At 38.8% G+C, this 23050-nt stretch overlaps 1 protein-coding gene across 2 annotated transcripts in view; it reads left to right on the forward strand.

The window, feature by feature from the left end:
• Positions 1 to 23050, forward strand: part of tmc6a (transmembrane channel-like 6a) — a 37366-nt gene that overhangs the window by 3604 nt on the left and 10712 nt on the right. The window contains exons 1-13 of one of the 2 annotated variants that reach the window (XM_017354837.4): positions 5608 to 5901; positions 8960 to 9062; positions 9149 to 9280; positions 11190 to 11312; positions 11668 to 11761; positions 11835 to 11922; positions 12619 to 12876; positions 12982 to 13133; positions 13220 to 13361; positions 14267 to 14416; positions 17405 to 17559; positions 21566 to 21644; positions 22280 to 22377. In XM_017354837.4, coding sequence (XP_017210326.1) covers positions 8969 to 9062; positions 9149 to 9280; positions 11190 to 11312; positions 11668 to 11761; positions 11835 to 11922; positions 12619 to 12876; positions 12982 to 13133; positions 13220 to 13361; positions 14267 to 14416; positions 17405 to 17559; positions 21566 to 21644; positions 22280 to 22377 — 1565 coding nt within the window. In that variant the 5' untranslated portion in view covers positions 5608 to 5901; positions 8960 to 8968. Of the gene's footprint in view, positions 1 to 5607; positions 5902 to 8959; positions 9063 to 9148; positions 9281 to 11189; positions 11313 to 11667; positions 11762 to 11834; positions 11923 to 12618; positions 12877 to 12981; positions 13134 to 13219; positions 13362 to 14266; positions 14417 to 17404; positions 17560 to 21565; positions 21645 to 22279; positions 22378 to 23050 lie in introns of those variants that run through there. The other variant, XM_073945163.1, reaches the window with a different exon arrangement.

A 23050-nucleotide genomic window follows, 5' to 3' on the forward strand; every position in this document is an offset into this window, starting at 1 on the left:
ATGATTATAGAGTTATTGTAGATTATACAGTTAATGTGGGTTACCCCAATACAGTTGCCCTTGTAAATATTTAGAAAAAAAAAAAAAAAAAAAAAAAAATATATATATATATATATATATATATACACAGTTGAAGTCTGAATTATTAGCCCACCTGTTTATTTTGTCCCCCAATTTCTGTTCTGTAAAAACACATTTCTAATCATAACAGTTTTAATAACTCATTTCTAATAACTGATTTATTTTATCTTTGCCACGATAAGAGTAAATAATATTTGACTAGATATTTTTCAAGACACTTCTACACAGCTTAAAGTGACATTTAAAGACTTAACTAGGTTAATTAGTTTAACTAGGCAGGTTAGGGTAATTAGGCAAGTTATTGTATAACAATGGTTTGTCCTGTAGACTATTGAAAAAAAAAAGGCTTAAAGGGGCTAATAATTTTAACCTTAAAATAGTTTTTAAAAAATTAAAAACTGCTTTTATTTTAGCCGAAATAAAACAAATAAGACTTGCTCGAGAAGGAATAAATATAAATATTATCAGACATATTGTGAACATTTCCTTGCTCTGTTAAACATTATTTGGAAAATACTTTAAAAAGAAAAAATATTCAAAGGGGGGCTAATATCATATTTATCATATCATATATATCAATATCATATTTATCATATCATATTTATACAGTACGCTAAAATCAGTATGCGAGCCGAGTAGTATGTCCGAATTCATAGAATTAGAAAAACAGAATGCGAGAAGTATCCAGATAACTTACTATTTCCGGCAAAATTCTGAAGTGTGCATTCTTTGCACGCTGCGCTATCCCATGATGCCTCGCAAGAGAATTCATGAATGCAACTGAAGCGACGCAACTGACGCAGGTAGGTCATGTGACCATGACAAAATGGTTGATGTAGTACGTCCGAATTCCATTCATACTTTTCACATTCAGACTGTATAGAACGTACTTTACAAACCGCCGAGTAGCACGTTAAAATTCAAATGCAGTACCTACTGAGTAGTAGGCGGTTTCGGACGCAGCCAAAGAAACTGATATAGTAAAACTGGTTATTTATAGTGAGTTAGGAATCATCTGATTGGTGAATCAATCGTGAGCTGATGCGGGACCAGCTGTGATCAATCATGAGCATGTGATCCTCTTGAAATTAGTTTATAAATAAACTTCACTTGATGTGTAACTCGATTTCAATTCATGCACATTATTAAGATTCAATTCTCAATCCCCTTCTCTCTTTTTTTGATTTGAGCAGAGAAAATGTCTGTTCTGACGGATATATAAATAATTGTTTTTCTTTTCAGTGCAAGTTTTTTTGTTTCCACTGTGAGGGCTGCTGTTGGTGTTTGTGGGTACAGTATATGCCAACGCTGTCATGATGACAGTATTTTGAATGCACATGCGTCCTCATACTATAGCATATGTGTGAAAACCACATTGTTCTGTGGCCTTAAACTCAGTAAAACTCACAGAAAGCCTAGCACGCTGCATTTTACATTAAACCCTCTACCACACGCATTATGATAAATTTATTAAAATATAAATTTGACTGTTTTTCTTTTCTTAAAATGGCTTAAAAAATTTGGAAATATATAATTTTTAAGGTACTTTATAAAATGTTGCCATATGGCAACAACGTCCAACAATGGATCTAACTTAAATTTCAATTTCTAATTTAAAACATTACTTATAATTAATGATTTTGTTGTTTAATATGATGTAATTGGTGTTGCAGTGTTATGAGCTTTAACACAGAACTTATGAATGACACCTTATACATACTTTAACAACTCATATTCCAACAGCTTTCATTTATTCCATTCTTTTTTTTTGCAGAATATTATTGAAAACAAACCTAATATTGTATTATCATGTATACAACATACAGTGAATATGAATATTTTCTCCAGTAAATATTATTACACATAAGTAACACATTTAGTGTATCCAGATGCATCAGAATAATGTAGCTACTAGTTAACAATGTTTATATAAATTATACTATATACAATACTACGCCTGTCTTATCTGCCTCTGTGCTAACTTACCAGAACTGTCTCTGTCAAATGTCCAGTCTGCATCATTCTCATGGTCATCTCATCCTCACTTTCATCTGCAGGAAGAGCCAGTTCTGACATTTTCTTCTTTCACTTACCATACAACATGGTGGTGCTCGCTAATACACTGTTCCCTGTATTCATATCTATTGAAAAGTAGTATTGCCATTAAATGGCAATTGCCATTGTTTCTCTTGTGTATTGCCAAATGGCCGGAAAAGCACTCGGAGATGTTGAGGGAGGGAAATGAGTTTGTCGCAAGTCCTACAAAACAATCTAATTGCAAGAATCTCATTTCAAAGAGCCTCATGCATCTGGGAAATGCTTTACAATGTTAACTGTAACAGAGTGATCTGGTTTAGAATTTATCCATAATGCGAATGCCATTAACATACAAGTAATCAACATTATATTACTAGCTTTCATGTTGTTATTGTTACAACTTTAAAGTTCACAGCTGACCTTGTTAGCTAGCTAACCCATTGCAATATTGTATGTGGCACTATTGCCATTTGGCAACACGTACATTTGATCGATTCACAAAAAACTAATTTGATTAAAAAAAAAGAAATTCTTGTCAAAATGTCATAACTTATGATGTTTCAGATCTTTTTGTGGATCTTACATGATTTGATCCTTTGTTTTTATTGACATTTACATTTGCTTTCAGCAACTCTCAATAAAAGCCAGTCTGTCAGAAATCATGCCACAGAAAAACACAGCGTAAGTCATGTGACTTAACCAAAGCACCTCATACATTGAATACATTGACTACAGGGAACATAGGTATCATAAGTACCATGTTGCCATATGGTGAGAGTGCAGTAGAGGGTTAAAAACTGTGATTTATGTTTATTTAGCAATATGAATTATGATGACGGTAGGATGAAGACCAAAAATATAATATACTAGCGTTTATGTAACCTACATTTGACTATCTACACCAAGGGGGGTCCAAACTCGCTCCTGGAGGGCTGTTGTCCTGCAGATTTTAGCTCCAACTTGCTTCAACACATAGATATATACATTAGATGTCGCCTGGCCTATTGTTGTCTATTGGACGGAATGCGTCAATAGCGCCGCCATCTTGGTACAGGGTAGCGCTCCTTTGAAATGAATGCAGGACCAAGGTACAGTGGAGGACTGTGGCCATCCAAAGCCAGAGATATACACATATATCTATGATCGGGAGTTTTCCTGAATGTTAGTATGTAATTTTTTTTTCTAATTACGAAAATGATAATTTTACATCACTTTTCTACATTGATGGATCAGTGACCGCACAGGCATTTCTAACAAAAAGCTTGTGTTTGTGTGTACAGAAATGTACTATTCACCCTCCCTGTTAAATTTGATCTAATCATGTCCTGAAACACAGCTCCTCTCCTGCTTTCACTTCTCATACTGACGGAGGGAGCGATTCGTTTGTGAATGAATCCCCCGAACGACTCTTTCACTAGCCGACAATCATACAAGTTTCTGGCAGGGCAGCATCTCGTTGTCATATTTCTTTTGCATTGTTTGCTGGTTTTTTTCAACAAAACTAGCATAAGCCGAGTGTTTAGTGCGAGTTGGAGCTGCTTTGCCGTATGGTGAATGCAGTAAGTGACTGTTATCATTAAAAACGTTACCTGATTAGCACAAAAGTTCAGAACATACAAAAACAGAAAAAAAATTAATATTACATATGAAATGTTCTGCCTTTGTGCTTTGTTTTCTTTGTTTGCTCATTACTACACCCGTAGACAGCGCTAAAGTCCTGCATCTTCACGTAATAACACTGTCTTGACTAGTGCGGTTGAATGACATTTGTCCTGGGAGCACTGTACCAATGTGGCGGCGCTATTGATGCATGCTCAGGGTCCCTATGCGATATCTAGTGTATATATCTATGGCTTCAACACACCTATAAGGATGTTTCTAGAAAGCTTTGCAAGAGCTTGATTAGCTAGCCCAGGTGTGTCTGACTGGGGTTGGAACTAAACTTTGCAGTAATATCGTAATACGCAGTGTAATTACCTTGGTTGTAATTACCGCAGAAATACCTTGGTGGCTAGAATGACCATTCTTTTTGGACTGGCAGCTGGCCTGTCCGCAGTCAAAATTCACTCTTGACTTCCCCGTCATCTTTTGTTTCACCTTTGCAGGGAGGGATTTTAATATTGTAACAACCGTTTGATTACTTTGCTTGCGCCAATCGAAATGCATCACACAACCATTTATTTACTGTGCAAGCCAAGCCCTACCCAACCCAGTCTAAAATGATAGAAATTAAACCTGAATCCACCTGAACCAGTCAGGTCCCACCAGGTTCGGGCGAAGATCTTCAGCTCTAACCAGCTGACCGCTTACCACCGAATGGACAGCTTTCCCACCATTACCAGTTTGTTCAGTTAACTCACAATGTTCGTCATTAGACGCAAAGAGGAGTTGACAATAACAATGAGGTTTGAGTCTGGTAAAGCACGGTTCCAGAAATCAGGCAAGACCAAAACTAAATCTTAAAAATACAATAAAATTATTAAACTAAAAAACTGGGTGAGAATGAGTAAGATCGAGGGCTTTTCTTTTTTTGGACTACTTTTTTAAAACTGTCAGTTGGGTTTGGAGAATTAAGAGGGCAGGGCAATCTGTGCTTTTGAAAATACTATTGGTTGGGTTTAGGGAAGGAGGAGGGTGGGTCAGTCAGTCATCCAGTTAGTCGAACAGCCAGTCGATAGCGGCTTCTGGTGGATTTACATGAGAACAGCAGGCACGGATGGCACTCACAAGAGAAACTTGAGATCTCAGAAAGCAAACACAGCAGATTCTGGTGGTGTAATAAATGATCTGACAGAAGAATCCATATGCGGTATGTTTATTAAACAACTGATAAACAACAGAGGATAGGCAAGAGGTTTGATACTCAAATGCATTGGGAAGATAAACAGAATCGAAAGCAGGCAGAGAGTGTTCAGCATCAGTGTACAGGCAGAGATCGGGGCAAGCAGCAAAGACTCAGATCCAAATAGCAGCCAATGGTCAGGGCAGGCGGCAAGACGAGGTCAAGAAACAGTCCGGGTTGACAACAAGAGATCAATAAGTATGCAAGGAAACCGCTCAGAGATGTACGCAGGGTAAAACAAAGCTTGGCAATGAGAGGCGAGTGATTGCTGCTTATATGAGTGAGTGTGGATTGCGATCAGGTGCAGAGTAATCAGCGCCAGATACGGGGGATTCTGGGGGATGGAGTTCTTAGAAAGCTGGTGAGAGTGATCTGTTCTGTTCAGTGAGTGGAATCGCCGGGACAGAGTTGGTGACAGGTGGATTCACGAAAACAAAAACTGCACAAAAAATGTAGCTCCTGGATCATATTTGGCAGTCTCCAGAAATGTGTATAGAGGTACGTTTTCAGAATAAGCCTGGGTTGAAAGATACTATTGCTGTTTGTTTAAACTACTTATTTAAAATGAGTCGAACAACACAATTCTTAGGGTTTTATGGACACAACTTAATTGTTTTATCTTCAATCCACTTAAATTTGTAAAAACTAAATTCATTTGTGTTGAGATGACATGAAAGATTGTGAAATCCAGCTTGGTTTACATTGTATAGCTTGTGAAAAAAAGTACTACAGCCCTTAAGAAAAAAAAAAAAAGACAAGCCCTTGTTCCTGCTCCTTCCTCTGTGGTTTGTTACTTTGTGTGCAGCCTCTCGACTGTGACTAATGTGCAAATAATAAACGACCAGGCTCTCTTTTTTTATTTTAAATGTGTACAGAAACTTTGCACGGCTCATTTTCTACATGTATTTTCTTTGAAGCGCAGTATAGCAGCAGCTTTTAAGGTAAGTTTCACATCTGTATTCTTTACTGAGGACAGCTGTTAGATGTCTTTTCTGTTTAAGACAAGCCTGGTTGAATAGACTTCTACTGTGATCTCTAGATGTATGTTTTTGTGAAAAACATGTGTTGAGTAAATACTTTAAGAGAATTTATATGAGAATTAGTGTATTGTCTGCAGAGAGTTGTACTGTTTGTTTTGTAGATCATATACGTACTTGTATATGCATTCAGTCGTACTGTATATATTTATATATACTGTATATTCATACTTGAATCAAGTTAAATGCTAAATGTACACTGTAATAACAGGAAGTTTCTGTACAAAATGTGGAGAAAATGACGGTAACAGATCTGTCTGTTTTGTATTAAAGTGCTGACACTGGTATAGTTCACTAGACAAAGTGGATGACCACAAATGTGTGAATGAAGACACTCATATAGAGCTGAAGTCGAAAAGATTAGCCCTCCTCTGAATTCTATTTTTCAAATGATCTTTAACAGAGCAAGGAATTGTTTACAGTATTTCCTATATTTTTTTTTCTTCTGGAGAAAATCGTATTCATTTTTATTTATTTTGTTTCGGCTAAAATAAAAGCATTTTTCATTTAAAAAAAATAGTTTAAGGTCAATATTAGTTCCCTTAGGCAATATATGTTTTCAGTTGTCTACAGAACAAACCACTGTTATACAGTGACTTGCCTAATTACCCTAGTTAAACCTTTAAATGTCACTTTAAGCAGAAAACTAGTATCTTCAAAAATAGTCAAATATTATTATATTATATAATCTTATATATCATTAAGTGCTTGTTATAAATGATGTATCTGTCACATCTGACGTGTGGTGCAAGGAATGAAACAAGTGTGAGGAACCAAATGCAGTCTTTCCGGGTTTATTAATAACTCAAATTAAATTGTAAACAAAACAAAACAACAGCAAGAACACTTATCATGGAAACTCAACTTTAGAAACAACAGACAACAAATGGCTTAACAAAGGAATATATACACTCACTGATCACTTTATTTGGTACACCTGTCCAACTGCTCATTAACGCAAATTTCTAATCAGCCAATCACAATCAATGCATTTAGGCATGTAGACATGGTCAAGATGACCTGCTACAGTTCAAAACGAGCATCAGAATAGGGACGAAAGGTGATTTAAGTGACTTTGATCGTGGCATGGTTGTTGATGCCAGATGGGCTGGTCTGAGAATTTCAGAAACTGTTCATCTACTGGGATTTTCATGCACAACCATCTCTAGGGTTTACAGAGAATGTGTTGAAAAAGATAAAATATCCACATTTACACACACTCATACACTAAGGCCACTTTTGTTTACCCAATTCACCTATAGTGCATGTATTTGGACTGTGGAGGAAACCAGAGCACCTGGTGGAAACCCACGCAAACACAGGGAAAACATGCAAACCACACAGAAATGTCAACTGACCCAGCCGGGACTCAAACCAGCAACCTTTCGGGGACGAAAGTGAAGAGGGTTGGGGAGTCGCGGAAGAAAGTGAAAGTGAACAGCAGATGAAGGAGGAGGGTGGTTGAGGAGGGGGATCGGTAAAATGAGGTGCCGAATCAGATTTTTAGAGCTGCCAAATCCGAATGCGGCGCGTTCCGGCACAAATCAAGCCCTGCTTCTGGTCACATGGAATGCCTTTAGGGCGGGGCTATCAAGGTGTCTCTTATTTCTGCCATGCTTTCTTCCAATCGTCAATCTTCCTCCATTTTGTTAGTAATGGCCATCTTCCAATGATCCATTTGGTTCCCAAACGACAAAATCATGCACCACACTTCATTTTTTTCTCATTTCAGAACTGTTTCAATTGGATGTACTTCACAAAATGGTACAATCTCAGTCGGCGCAATAGCCTAGTGGTTAGCGCGCGGACATATGGTGCAGAAGCATGTCAGGTCATCCTGAGTTCAAATCCCGGCTCAAGGACATCTACCCCCCTCTCTCTCTCTTTTCAACTTCGCTTCCTGTCTCAATACTGTCCTACTAAAGGCTAAAAATAAATCTTTAAAAAAATAAGTACTATCTCAACCTTTATTTTATGGCAATGTTAAGAAACACAGACATCAATAATCAGGGAAATATTTATATTAAATAAATAAAAAAATTCACAAGAGGGCTAATAATTTTGTTCAAACTGTACGCAGCTGAATTTTTATGCTATGTACATTTTTGTGATTATTTTTTTTTAGTTTCTTTCTTTTTTTACCATTGTTGAGATTCATAGAATGATTGTTGATGTCTGTGTGTTTATGTTGTGCGTTATTTTTCTTTAACACCAGCCTCATCTGACCATCTAAGGGCTTTTCATGATCTAAAAACCCAACAAATTATAGTACCCAAAGAAATTCAAACTTTAAAAAGCAGAACTAAAGCAAACACAGTAAAGGAGTAAATAAATCTGACGCCGCAAACACATTGAATTGTAATAGTCTATTGCTAGGAAAGAGAAGTTGTAATGATGCAGGGTGACAACAGAGGTGAGGATCCAAATGCAGTTTATTTTAAAAATGGTCATACAGGCAAGGACAGACAGGAGCATGCAGGTAATCCAAAAGCGTAATCGAAGTCACAGGCGAATGGTCGAGACAGACGGCAAAACAACATGAACAAAGAAACAAACAAAAATAAAACACGGCTAGACATGGCAAGGCAAATGCTTAGAATTGCTAAAAAGACTCAGCACTGGATGTGTGTGTGAGTGTGCTGTGTTTATAGTCCAAGTAATTGGTCTTCACTTCAGTTGTGTGAATGTAATCAGAGGATGAACTGGGACTGGTGTGTGAGTTAAGTGCATGATGGGATATGTAGTTCAGTAGAATGTGTGTGTTCTCCAGCAGCCTGCAAGGGCAACACTAATGGTGATTGTAACAGATGTGTTGTAAGAGACAAGTGATGTTCTTCAGAAACTATTCTCTATTTTGACTCAGTTTAAATAAAGACTTGCGCATAGTTAACTATGTTATGATTGTTTCATAGTACTTTATACCTAAAACTGAATGTGACTTTCACATGATTTTATGCTCTAGACAGTCAAAATGGCTGCATCCCGCATCATGGAGACCATTCCTGGGGAAGATGGAGACCTGTTTGAACTGGAAGCTGTTTGGAGGCCAAACCGAGAAGTCAGATGTGGGTACAAAACATTGAGACATCCTGATGTCTAATACATACATAAGAATAAAATAAGAAACAACTGTCTTTTGTTTTTCTTGTAGTTGATCTGACACATGCGAATGAAGACATAGAGGCACATTACAATGAGCCCAAACACAGACACACTCTGCAGAGGAGCAGCTGGTCCTCTTCAACCCAGAAGGTTCTGTCATCCATGCCCAGCCGCTCTATGAGTAAGGCAATGCTCTCATGCTGTTTATACTCATTCAGTTAATATACAAACACAGCATTTTGAATTAAAAACATGAACATACAAACTTAAACGTGTGTACATTGCTTAAGTATGTAAATAAATGACAGTTTAACATGCTTCAACTTTAAATTTAAACTTGAATTAATATACAAAGTGAGTGACACATAATTAAATGTTATTTGCAATGAACATTTAAGATATATTCAAACTTTATATTAATATTAAATGCAAACCAAGTGGTTGACTCGTTGAATTGATTTTAGGTTGTCTAAATTTTCACTTGCAGTATTTATTAAACAGAGAATGGTCAGACAGGCAACGGTCAAACACAGGAGCAAACAGTATCACACAGGGTAGTCCAAAAGAGTATTCAGGTCACAGGCAAATAGATTGATCTCTGCAGCTAACAGCATTAACAATAAACAAAGCAAGGGTCAAGAAACACGGCACAGGGAAAAAACAAGACAAGTTAAACGCTTTGTAATGTTGACAGGTTAACAAGACTCAGCCATGTGTGTGGAAATGAGAGGTATCTTAATAGTCCAGGTAATGAATCAATGATGAGCTTCAACTGTGTGTCTGTGTGTGTGTGTGTCATCAGGGGGTAAAGTCTAGATCGGATATGTGGCCGGCGGGAACAGCGATATGCACATCAATATAGCAGCATTTTTTATGACACTGTATAACAATAATTAATATCTTTACAGTAATGTGACGGTTGGTTTTAGGGTTGGGGTGGGGGTAGGCGTTAAGTAATACAGTTTATTGGGTAATTTAATAGATAGCATAAATAATACTTGGTACAACTACTGTTTTTACATTACTGTGATGGTTGTGTTTAGGGTCGGGGTGGGGGTAGACGTTAATAAAATACAGTAAATAGGAAATTTATTAAATAATATAAATAATTTTTATTAACCTCCGGCTGCAACGGGCTGCACGGTGGTGCAGTGGGTAGCACGTTCGCCTCACAGCAAGAAGGTCGCTGGTTCGAGAACTGGCTGGGTCAGTTGGTGTTTCTATGTGGAGTTTGCATGTTCTCCCCTTGCTCACATGGGTTTCCTCCGGGTGCTCCGGATTTCCACACAAGTCTAAAAACATGGGGTATAGGTGAATTGGGTAGGCTAAATTGTCCGTAGTCTATGTGTGTTAATAGGTTTTATAAATGTTTCCGTGAATGTTTCAGTGATGGGTTGCAGCTGGAAGGGGCAGTGTAAAACATATGCGGGATAAGTTGGAGGTTCATTCCGCTGTGGCGACCCCAGATCAATAAAGGGTCTAAGCTGAAAAGAAAATGAATGAATGGTCGCAACCATATCCAACCTAGCAACAACCTCATCAGGGAAACCGGAACAGGTGTGTGTGTGAGGTGCATGACAGGACTTGTAGTCTGTTGGGATTTGTAGTTCTCCAGCTGGTGACTGTAACAGTAACAGTAAAATTTAAAAACAAATTTGATATTCAGACTCACACTACTAGCATTTAACAATGACAAAGTGCACAATCAGTACCTGAGGTGATCATTGTCATAGACGTTTATGCTATGGTTCAGACGTAAGAAATAAAAAAAGTGTCTAAAGAAATTTTAGGTGATGGTTTGGACATAAATACCATAAGTACCAAATATACCTTTTGTTGCATATTGTTGCATGTAGTTATGGTGTAGACTACATAGTCAGGTATGCTTGCTTGTGTTGGTCAATCTGGCAACCTTGGTTGGTGTTTGCATGGAGTCATCAGAGGATGGGCCGCATGAAAAAGTATTTCGAACTTGAACTGCAATACCCAGTTCAACCACTGGGTGTCAATCCTACATACTGCCCCTTTAAGTGTTAATATTTAATACATAAATATTAAGTGCTGCTTTTCTGACCTGTGTCTTCTCTCAGAGTGGAATCAAGCTGCTGCAGTCAACCAGAGCAGATCCACCAAAACACAACAAAGAAGACCTCTCTCCATCTGCACTGAAGACCAGGATGTCTTTACAGATCAGGACGACTACGTAGATGACGGTTTGCAGCACTAAACAATCACAATGTCCTCTGTTTTAATCAAACCAGGGCTCAAATAACCAAAAATCAAACTGTGCTTGGTTGCCCCTTAACATGAGTGAGTACTGTGAGTACTTTAAGACCTTCCTCTCTAGTGAAAAAGAGTTTACGGAAACTGCAATACAACACTTCTCCAATTTAATTTCACACTTATTTACACAATGGTCTAAAAGACACAGCTACAAGAAACAGGCCATGTATAAAAAGCTGCTGATGAAATAGTTCAAATGTCTAGGTGAAGATGTTTGTATCACTTGAAGTAGACCATAGGAATCATTATACTGACTTTGTTTCTGTGCTCTGATCCAAAATGAAGAGTTGCTGAAGAAACTGCAAGGTTTGTCTGTTGGTGAAAGTGCACAGCTGCTGCGGGAAATGCCTCTTAGTGTATCTGAGAAGCGTCAGATGAGGTAAAGGCAATGTAATACTGACTTTTGGATACCGTTTGTTGAAGTGTAATCTTACCTAAATTTGTACTTGTAGAGAACTGGTGGTCTGTTGGGAATCTGGAAAGCCTCGCTCTGCTAACAGACCCCTGTGCCTCTATTGGTTTCAAACTTGTTTGAAGAAGGTACTTGTCTTTTTTGTCATTAAAAGAGAACCTATTATGTTTACAAGATGTAATGTAAGTCTCTAATGTCTTTAGAGCAGGGGTCACCAAACTTGTTCCTGGAGGGCCGGTGTCCTGCGGATTTCCCTACTGAAAAAAACAGCTTAAACCAGCCTAGGCTGGTTGGCTGGTTTTAGCTGGTCGACCAGGCTGGTTTTAGAGGGGTTTCCAGCCATTTCCAGCCTGGTCTTAGCTGGTCAGGCTGGGAGATGACCAGCTAAAACAGGCTTGACCAGCCTAGCCAGGCTGGGAGCCCAGCCAAAACCAGCTATGTCCAGCTTAAACCAGGCTTGTCAAGCTTGTTTTAGCTGGATTTAGCTGGTCATTTTCCAGCCTGACCAGCTAAGACCAGGCTGGAAATGGCTGGAAACCAGCCTGGAAGTGGCCAAAACCCCTCTAAAACCAGCCTGGTCAACCAGCTAAAACCAGGCAACCAGCCTAGGCTGGTTTAAGCTGGATTTTTCAGCAGGGTTTAGCTCCAACCCTAATCAAACACACCTGAACAAGCTAATCAAGGTCTTACTTGGTATACTTGAAACATCCAGGCAGGTGTGTTGAGGCAAGTTGGAGCTAAACCCTGAAGGGACACCGGCCCTCCAGGACCGAGATTGGTGACCCCTGATTTAAACAGTTCATGTGTACTGTGCGCCCATGCAGGTTGTGCATAGTGACTGGTCTGGAAGACAGAAGTCCTTACAGCTTTGGCAGAAAGTGTTTAAAAACATCAGCGCTCATTTTGGCATGGGAGTTCTGTCTTACTTCGTCTTCCTCAGGAGACTTTTACTCTTCAACCTCCTCCTCATGCTCATCAATGGCCTGTTCCTGCTCCTCCCACAACTCTCAAATCCATCTTCATCTACACGTACATCTTCAGAAGCAGAGCATAAATCTAACCTGTGGATGCTTACTGGCATGGTAAAAGTGTTTTTTAAAAAGCAGGCACTCTTTATTAGGGTTGCTTTTTGGTATAGTTGATTCATAAGGGAAAGGTAATGTGATGCTTTATTTGTTCCTCAACAGGGCATTCTCACAGACTCGGTTATGTTTTATGGCCACTATTCCGACTGTCAAAATGGAAGTAGCGAATGTTTTGAGAATTACAACATTCCTCTGGCCTATATTTTCACTTTTGGAACTGGCATGTTTGTCACATGTGTAAAGCTTGTTTACAAGTAAGTCTTTATCAATTTCTCAAACCAAGATTTAGCTTTAGCTTGTTCCATCAGAGATTCCGATTGTTTTCTTTGTCTGCTTTCAGCATGTCTAAAGCATTCGGAAAGAGCCAATCATCTACGAATACCAGAAGTCTTGTTTTTAAGGTTTTTTGCTCATGGGATTTTAAAGTCTACAAGAAACGGTCTGTAAGACTGCAGTCAGTGAACATCTGCACTCAGCTGAAGGTGTGTGGACATCCAACTTCATTCAGTTTAATGCTATGGTATGCTCTGGAGCCCTAATAATAAAGGTAATAAAGTTAGAAAGTGGGTTGCACGTTTGCCTCACAGCAAGAAGGTCGCTGGTTCAAGCCTTGGCTGGGTCAGTTGGCATTTCTGTGTGGAGTTTGCATGTTCTCCCTGTGTTCACGGGTGCTCCGGTTTCCAATAGTATCTGGATGCAGCCTTTATGATGCAAGCTGAGATTTCATCACTCAGCGATGCAATGTCAGACACAATGCACTCAAGTGGAGTGAGTGACGTCACTGTGATGGGTAGGGTTAGGGGTTGGGTTAGGTGAGCCCATTAAAATGCATTGGATGCAGCCCAGTGGAGTTTGCATGTTCTCCCTGTGTTCACGAGTGCTCCGGTTTCCAATAGTATCTGGATGCAGCCTTTATGATGCAAGCTGAGATTTCATCACTCAGAGATGCAATGTCAGACACAATGCACTCAAGTGGAGTGAGTGACGTCACTGTGATGGGTAGGGTTAGGGGTTGGGTTAGGTGAGCCCATTAAAATGCATTGGATGCAGCCCAGATTGCACCACTGCACCAGGTCTGCATCCAGACCCCTCTCTCGGTTTCCCCCACAAGTCCAAAGACATGTGATATAGGTGAATTGGGTAGGCTAAATTGTGAGTGCGAATGAGTGCGTATGGATGTTTCCTAGTGATGGGTTGCAGCTGGAAGGGCATCCGATGCGTAAAACATATGCTGGATAAGTTAGCGGTTCATTCCACTGTGGTGACCCCGGATTAATAAAGGGACTAAGCCGATAATGAATGAATGAGACTTCAGCTTTAATAGTGTTTGTCATTATGCATATCACACTGATTGATAATGAAAGCTTTATTTGTGTCTGTGTTTTAGGAGATGTTGTCAGAGCTCAGCTGCAAAAAACAAAAGAGGAACTTGTGTTCGATGTTGAGATGGTTGAGTTTACACTTGCTGGTATGGTCCATTTGTCTGCTGTGCATGGGCGCCTGCATCTTTGCAGTGAATTACTTCCACCTTGTCAGGGTAAGGGTCTTCACAGCGTTGAACAGACAAACCGAAAGGCAGCAGGACGATTAAAAAATAACACAAATAACGGAAGAAAAAGACTAGTCATATCCTGTTTATGCACTGGCTATTTTTGTTGACTCATTACATGGCAGCTCTGAAGGCAACTCCTTGGCTTCATTCAGTTTAATGCTAATTTATGCTCTGCAGCACTCATATTACTGAAAATTAAGGTAAAAAGTAGCCCTGATGAGGCCAAGTAAGGTGATCTGTGCTTAACGCTGAATGATTTATTTCCCCAGACATTTTCGAATACATTCACACAACCCCTGCTGAAAAATCCAGCTTAAACCAGCCTAGGCTGGTTGGCTGGTTTTAGCTGGTTGACCAGCCTGGTTTTAGAGGGGTTTTGGCCATTTCCAGGCTGGTTTCCAGCCATTTCCAGCCTGGTCTTAGCTGGTCAGGCTGGAAAATGACCAGCCAAATCCAGCTAAAACCAGCTTGATCAGCCTGGTTTAAGCTGGATATAGCTGGTTTTGGCTGGACTCCCAGCTTGGCTAGGCTGGTCAAGCTGGTTTTAGCTGGTCATCTCCCAGCCTGACCAGCTAAGACCAGGCTGAAAATGGCTGAAAACCAGCCTGGAAGTGGCCAAAACCCCTCTAAAACCAGCCTGGTTGACCAGCTAAAACCAGCCAACCAGCCTAGGCTGGTTTAAGCTGGATTTTTCAGCAGGGACTTTATATACTTTACAGAATATTATACTTGATTGAGGCTGTATGTTACAAGAAGATGAAGCTTTGTTTTGGCTCCACGGTTCATTGCTGTAAGCCATCATTGCAAGCCAGGCTCATTCTGAAAACATACCGCTATATAGATTTCTGGAGAAATTTATGTAGCCAGAGTTATGTATGGCTACATTTCATCTTTAAAACAAACACTATGGGGTGGATCAGACCCCCTGAGACTTTTATCTTAGGGGTCATATAAAGGCAATTGTCTATGGTATGAAAATACAAGATGTGCAGCACCTGAAACTACGGATGCTGGAAGCCATGTGCTGGCATTTCTTCAAACATTGGATCCAAGATGGCCGACTTCAAAATGGCCACCATGGTCACCACCCATCTTGAAAGTTTGCCCCCTCACATATATTAATGTGCCACAAAATGGACGTTAATATCACCAACCATTCCCATTTTATTAAGGTGTTTCCATATAAATGACCCACCCTGTAGAATGATGTTTATTTAACCCTCATGGGGATATTTTGACTCTTAATTTGGCTACAATTTTATCTTTGTTTCAGCAAATTAGGATTTTTGGGGACTAATCTTATTTTGACACACATTTTGGAAAAATGCTTTGAAAATTTTCAAAAATTCAACAATACACTCTTGGCAAATTAACTATCCTTTCGTTGTGTTGGTGGCTATTTTTGCCCCATTGACTTATATTATAATCACATTTTTGGAGCGCAAAGCCATAGCACTATACAATGCATTCCTCATTGTTGCTAGTTTTCCCTGTTGAGAAGAGGCAATCTTTTTCATTTTTACTGTTCATCAGTTGCAGTGCAAAAGAGCTTAGTTTCTGGCTAACAGTTAAAGTCAGAATTATTAGCCCCCCTTTAATTTTTTTTCTTTTTTAAATATTTCCCAAATGATGTTTAACAGAGGCGAGGCAGTTGCACAGTAGGTAGTGCTGTTGCCCCAGAAGGTCACTGGGTTGCTGGTTTGAACCTCGGCTCAGTTGGTCTTTCTGTGTGGAGTTTGTTTTCCCTGCCTTCGCGTGGGTTTCCTCTGGGATTCCCCCACAGTTCAAAGACATGCGGTACAGGTGAACTGGGTAGGCTAAATTGTCTGTAGTGTATGAGTGTGTGTGTGAATGTGTGTGTGGATGTTTCCCAGAGATGGGTTGTGGCTGGAAGGGCTGCGTAAAAACTTGCTGGATAAGTTGGCGGTTCATTCCGCTGTGGCGACCCCAGATTAATAAAGGGACTAAACCGACAAGAAAATGAATGAATGATGAATGATGATTAACAGAGCAAGGAAATTTTCACAGTATGTTTGATAATATTTTTTTCTTCTGGAGAAAGTTTTATTAGTTTTATTTCGGCTAAAATAAAAGCAGTTTTAAATTTTTTAAATGTCATTTTAAGGTCAATATTATTAGCCCCTTTAAGCTATTGCCTAGTTAACCTAACTAACCTAGTTAAGCTTATAAATGTAACTTTAAGCTGTATAGAAGTGTCTTGAAAAACATCTAGTCAAATATTATTCACTGTCATCATGGCAAAGATAAAATAAATCAGTTATTAGAGATGAGTTATTAAAACTATTATGCTTAGAAATGTGTTGAAAAAAAATTCTCTCTGTTAAACAGAATTTGGGAAAAGAAATGAACAGGGGGGCTAATAATTCTGACTTAAACTGTATATCCTTACACGTAATATAGTGTGTGTGGACATGTGTAAAAGAGACCATTGTGCACTAACCTTGATATGTTTGAGAAAAAATAAACAGCTCAGCTCTTAGAACATAGTAAGTGTATTTATGCACACACACACACTATAATCTGCTGTTTTACTTTATAGAATTCCATATAAAAGTCAGACACTTTTTTGCACAGGCTTATCTGAAGAGTTAAGGCTGCCAACTGATCATCAACAGTAAAAATGTAAAGTTTTACCTCTTCACAACTGGGAAAAACACCAACAATCAAGAAAGCATGATTGTAGCATCACAGCTTTGCGATCAAAAAATGTGGTTATAATGGAAGTCAATGGGGCAAAAACAGTCACCAACATAACGAAAGGGTAGACAGTTTGAACAACACACAGGGGTTCATACTCTGATGATGTTTGACCAGTTCAATCTATTTTTTAGCTATTCCTACGAATATAAACATTCAACTTAGGACTTTCTAGCACTTCTTTTTCTATATTATTGCTATACATGTGTACTGTTTGTGAATGTTTTATTTGAGATGTTCTTTATGTGTCTGCAGCCGATCAATTCTCATGATGCTGAGCCTGTGTATTTGCTGATCCTGCCTTTGGCCGTGTCTGCCTACAGTCGTCTGCTGCCTGTTCTCTTCGACATGCTATCCAGAGTGGAGCAATACAACTCACCAGACATCCGCATTTATGTGTCTATCGCAAGGTCAGAAAAGGCTTCGCTAATTTATTTAGCACAGCGTCTCTTCACACGCTGTGTGTTCACTTCCTGTTAATTCCCCGTTGAGATCAGATCTGCTTCTGCTCAGAGTACCAGGAGGAAGCTTTTGTGTGTTTCGTCTTTTTGAATATTGCTGCTCATTCTTGTGTGACTCTTTAATGTCTGTTGATGAACAGTGTGTCTGGTTTATTAATGAGAAACTAACCAAACCATTCAAGAGACAGCTCAATTCCAACATGCCAAATTTCTCTACATTTACACACACTCAGGTGGTTTTAAAATTTGAGTTTCTTTCATCTGTTGAACACAAAACAAGATATTCTGAAGAATGTTGGGAAAAAAGCATCCATAGCAGTAACAAAAAAGTAATTTCCACCATTCTTCAAAATTGTGTCCAACAGAAGAAAAGAAACCCAAACAAGTTTGAAACAAATGGAGGATGAGTAAATAATGGCAGAAATATAATTTTTAGGCTTTATAATTCTGAACAAGATTTAAACATGACATTATTCTACAAACCTTTACATCTACATTTAAAATAATCTCGAGTTTGTTCAATGCTTTATCATATTTGCTAAGCATAGAAATGCTATTATTAACGTTACACGCGCAGTCTTCCTGAAATGATGAACACAACTTAGTAACGTTAGTCCATATATAATTTAAAATGAACCAAATTGCAGATCAGTGATAACAAATCATAACGATATCATTATGCTTAATGTGTTGTAACATGCTTGAAAAGTGAATTAAAGTAAGTTGCGTCGAGATGGCACTGCTTTAATGAAAATCATGCAAGCAATCTGCTTAGCGTAACGTCATGTGCAAACAGTAACGTTAAGTTATGCATATAGTGAAACGATATCATCTAAAAATACCAAGGGACGGCAGAAAATATCTAACGTTAATTCGCAGAAATGCGAGTCAATATCGATCATATCAATGAACTAAGTCACAAAAATTGGCCAAATCAAATCACAAATGAAGTAAATACCTTACCTTAATAATCTCTTGACCAGTTCTTCAGTATCTACCTTGCTGCCGTTGTCATCCCTCAGTGTTGTCATTTCCGTTGTTGCGCGCCATCAGTGTTTGAAATTGATGCGCATGCCCGCCTTGGAGCCTTCAGTGTTTTTTTAATCTACATCCGCATTTGTTGCATTACTTCAAGAAATTAGATATAGTTTATGTAATTTGATCAGGTTTGTTTCGAATCCATTCAATACATGTTAAGACAGCATAATTCTTACCAATAATAGTTATTTAAATCCTTTTTAAATAAACTTTATTTAAATTATTTGCCTAATAGTAATTATAAGCAAGAATCATTTTTTTGAGTGCATACGTTAAAAATTAAGTCCACGACAGAACAAAAAGTAGGATCTCCAAGTGATTCCAAGTCTCTTTTCATATAAATGTTGTGCTCACCATTTCATTAAGGGAGGTTAATATTAAATTAAACAAATGAATAACGATTATAAAAAAGATATGGTTGTAAAGGCTCCTACACACTGGGACGCTTTTCGTTTGCGTTTATCGTCAGCGTTTTACAAGACGTCTTTCCGTATTCAAACCCAAGCAATTTTCACTGGCGTCAAGCAGAAGAGCATGCAAAATCACTCCTTGACGTTAGATGGCGCTACATAGCTTTAAGCTTCCGACACTCGCTTGTAACACAGAAGAAGAGGAGGAAAGGAAGTTCATACGCTTGTTCTTCAAGTTACTGGTGACTCGAATAAGCATAGATGGTTTAAGCAGCAGCTCTAGCGATAAAGAAATGGTTAGTGTTCACCAGCGCAATAAGCAGCTCCACGTTCATATCGCCTCTGGGCATCTTCTTCAATGTGCGCCAGGGCCGGAGTGGGACTCTTTTTCAGCCCTGGAGTTTCAAGCCTTAGACCGGCCCACCTCAGTTCACCACTGACTATAATAAAATAATGTCATTTCCAATTCAGTTTCTAATTACACTATCACGTCTTTTTTGAGAAAACAGCTGTTTTAGAACTTCAAATGTTCAACAACCCTTACAGTATTTTTATGTCTTAACAATAAAAATGAAAAAAAAAAATTTACATTCAGATGAGGTCCGAACCCGGGTTGGTGGCGTCATAACCTAACGTGCTTACCACTGTACCACAACAGCTATACATTAAGTAGTGACTTATCTAGTTATATCATCATTAACCTGCAGGCTGCATCTTGCTCACGAGGCTACTAGAAAATAGATAAAAAGAGCAGAGCTGCGGTAAAATAATGAATAAGAAGGCTGTGGTCAAGTAAATAAATAAATAATTTTTAAAAAGTGTGACTGCTGAGAGCAACAGATTCTGGAGCTAGGAACACCGGCCCTCGCGGCCAAAAAACAGACCGGCCCACCGGGAATTCTCCCGGTCCTCCCGATTAGCCAATCCGGGCCTGTTGTGCGCTCACAATGCGCTTGAGTGCCTCCAAGTGCTGTTTACTGTATCTTCAGCAGCTCCGTGCATGTGAACAAAAGTGCCAACCTGATTGGTGGAGAAGGTTTTGACAGGGTGCGTCAAAACATAAAAACGAGCATGAGGCGTTTTATTTAAATGACGCTTTTGCGCCTGCGGTTTTGTGCAATGGTGTGCACGATCACATTGACGCCCTTTATTTAGTCACGAGGTGTTAAACGTCGACAAAAAACGCGAGCAAAAAACGTCTCGGTGTGCACGAGCCTTAAGACAGTTTTTTTTGTGTTGCCAATATGCTTATTTTTATATAGTTTCTATTGGTGTGTGTGCACTATTGTGTGCAGTATTTATATGCTTATAACCACCTCCGAGCATAGTGGGGGTCGCGAGCCACTGGAGTTGTTATTTTAGGTGTTGCGAGCTGAAAAGTTTGAGTACCCCTGCACTAGAGGGCGCTGTTGTCATTTTGCGAGTCTGAAATACATCACTACATTGTGTTGCATGTTTTATATACACATTGTTTTTGTACACATCCACAAGAAGGCGGCATTTGCCATACAGATCACCTAGAGCAGGCATGTCCAAACTTGGTCCTGGAGGGCCGGTGTCCTGCAAAGTTTAGTTCTAACCCCAATCAGACACACCTGGGCTAGGTAATCAAGCTCTTACTAGGCTTTCTAGAAACATACTTGCAGGTGTGTTGAAGCAAGTTGGAGCTAAAATCTGCAGGACACCAGGGCTGCGTCTGAAACCACCTACTACTCAGTATGTACTGCATTTGAATTTAAACGTACTACTCGGCCGTTAGAAAAGTACGTTCTATACTGTATGAATGTGAAAAGTATGAATGGAATTCGGACGTACTACATCCGCCATTTTGTCATGGTCACGTGACCTAACTGCGTCAATTGCGTCGCTTTACTCCCATTCATGAATTCGCTCGCGGGGCATCATGGGATAACGCAGCATGCATGGGATGTTCACTCTAGAATCTCAACGGGAGTAGTAAGTCATCCGGGTCCTTCTCGCATACTGATTTTCGAATTCTATGAATTCGGACATACTACTCGGCTCGCTTATGATTTTAGCGTACTATATAGTATGGAAGTATGCGGTTTCGGACGCAGCACAGCCCTCCAGGAGCGAGTTTTAGAACCCCTGATATAACCTATATTTAATCACTCATGAAAATAACTTCAGATTATAATATCTTACTTAAAATGCTAACCACTCATACTTTACCGTGTTGGTTTGTAACAATTTTTGTAAATTTGTTCAAATAGTCAACACATAGGGCTTGATCTCACTTAAGATTTCAGAATTCTTATGCAACATTTTACAAACAAATGTGAAAATCCATTTTTTAAATGATGATCTCGTAACTATAAATAGTTTAAAGAGTTGCTGTAAAAATAGTTTATTTATAGCCATAAATGTCCTGTCGAGATTAATGAGATATGTGACATTTATGAAGACTTAGTGATGAGACTGCTACTAAGATAGATAAAAATGTCACACAAGTATTCATCCAAGACCTTTCGTTTCTTCTCTCACAGGAATCTGTTGTTGAAGGGCTGCATTTTTACTGCCTTGTGTCTCTGGTTTGGAGAAATTAAACCGAAAAAAAATGAACAGGTGACAAACAACATGCAACACTTATAGAATCACTGTTGTGATTATTTCCAATAAATTATTCAAAGCAATATTAAGCAGAAAATCTTAATAAATGTTGATATGTTTCTACCTACTTTAAAAAATACTATAGTAAACACTATAGCATATATATATATATATATATATATATATATATATATATATATATATATATATATATATATATATATACATAGCATTTTTTAACCATACTATAGTAAATCATTGAATTGATCTCTTATGATGTTTCTATAGTTGCTATAATAATACAAGTACAGTAAAATAAACAAACGACTAAATACTGTAATTTTCTACAATTACAGGGTATATTATGCTACATCACACCACAGTTTACTGTAGTAAAAACTCAAGTTTAGTACATGATTTATTACAGTTTATCAGTTCACTATACTGAATACATACAGTGTGATACATTCATTAACAAAGTGTAATGTATACAGTATACTACACTTTTTTGGGTCAAATATACTATTGTATTTACTATAAACTACTATAGTATTTTTTCTTGTGTGTTGGGTGCATGAGAAATATAATTTTAAAGTTAAAATTTGTTACAGTTAGTGAAATATGAATTAACTTATTCATGTTCATTACAGTGCTGGGAGACAATGGTGGGTCAGGAGCTTTACCGTTTGATTGTGATGGATCTAATATTTGAAGTGCTGTACATCATCTTGGCGCAGTTCTTTTGGGGGTAAAATAAGTTCCCTTTCATTCGATCACTCCAAGTTATGTCGGAAATGACAGATTGTCCCTGGGAATTTCACTGGGAGCCATACCTGCCAAAATTTGTCTGTGAAAATCTGTGAGAACGGGGGTGTTGTGTTCAGGGTTGAGGTGTCTGATGTCTGAATAACACTGAGAACCTGTGAGTTAGTAACTGTACTTTGGTATTAGAAACTCTACTGTGGAGCAGGGTTCGGGCAGCCGCTGTGTTATGATATTACAAGTTGTCAACACGGGGGTGTTACAGACTATACCAAAAAGCTGTGTTCCGCGCGGGAAGCGGGGGGGGAGGGGGGGGGGGGGTCTTGGTGTATGTTGGTTAAAATTACGGGAGTATTCCGGGAGAAATAACAAAACGGGAGGGTGGTGGTAGATGAGATTCTGAAATACAGGAGACTCCCGGAAAAAACGGGAGTGTTGGCAGGTATGCTGGGAGCTTAGAGCAGACTAGTTCCTTTCAGAAGGCAGATGAGCACTCAGACAGGACTGAGGAACACAGTGGGTGCTAATTCATTGGCTGAAATCCTTCACATTTCACATTCCTCGTCAGCTCAACTAGCCCAGGCTTCAGATGGGTGTGCTGTTTTGTCCTTTGGGATGGTCACATTTTGATTTGATGACTTGGAGAACAGATGTCCATC

Source organism: Danio rerio, chromosome 3 (genome assembly GCF_049306965.1).
Source record: "Danio rerio strain Tuebingen ecotype United States chromosome 3, GRCz12tu, whole genome shotgun sequence".
Lineage (NCBI taxonomy): Eukaryota > Metazoa > Chordata > Actinopteri > Cypriniformes > Danionidae > Danio > Danio rerio.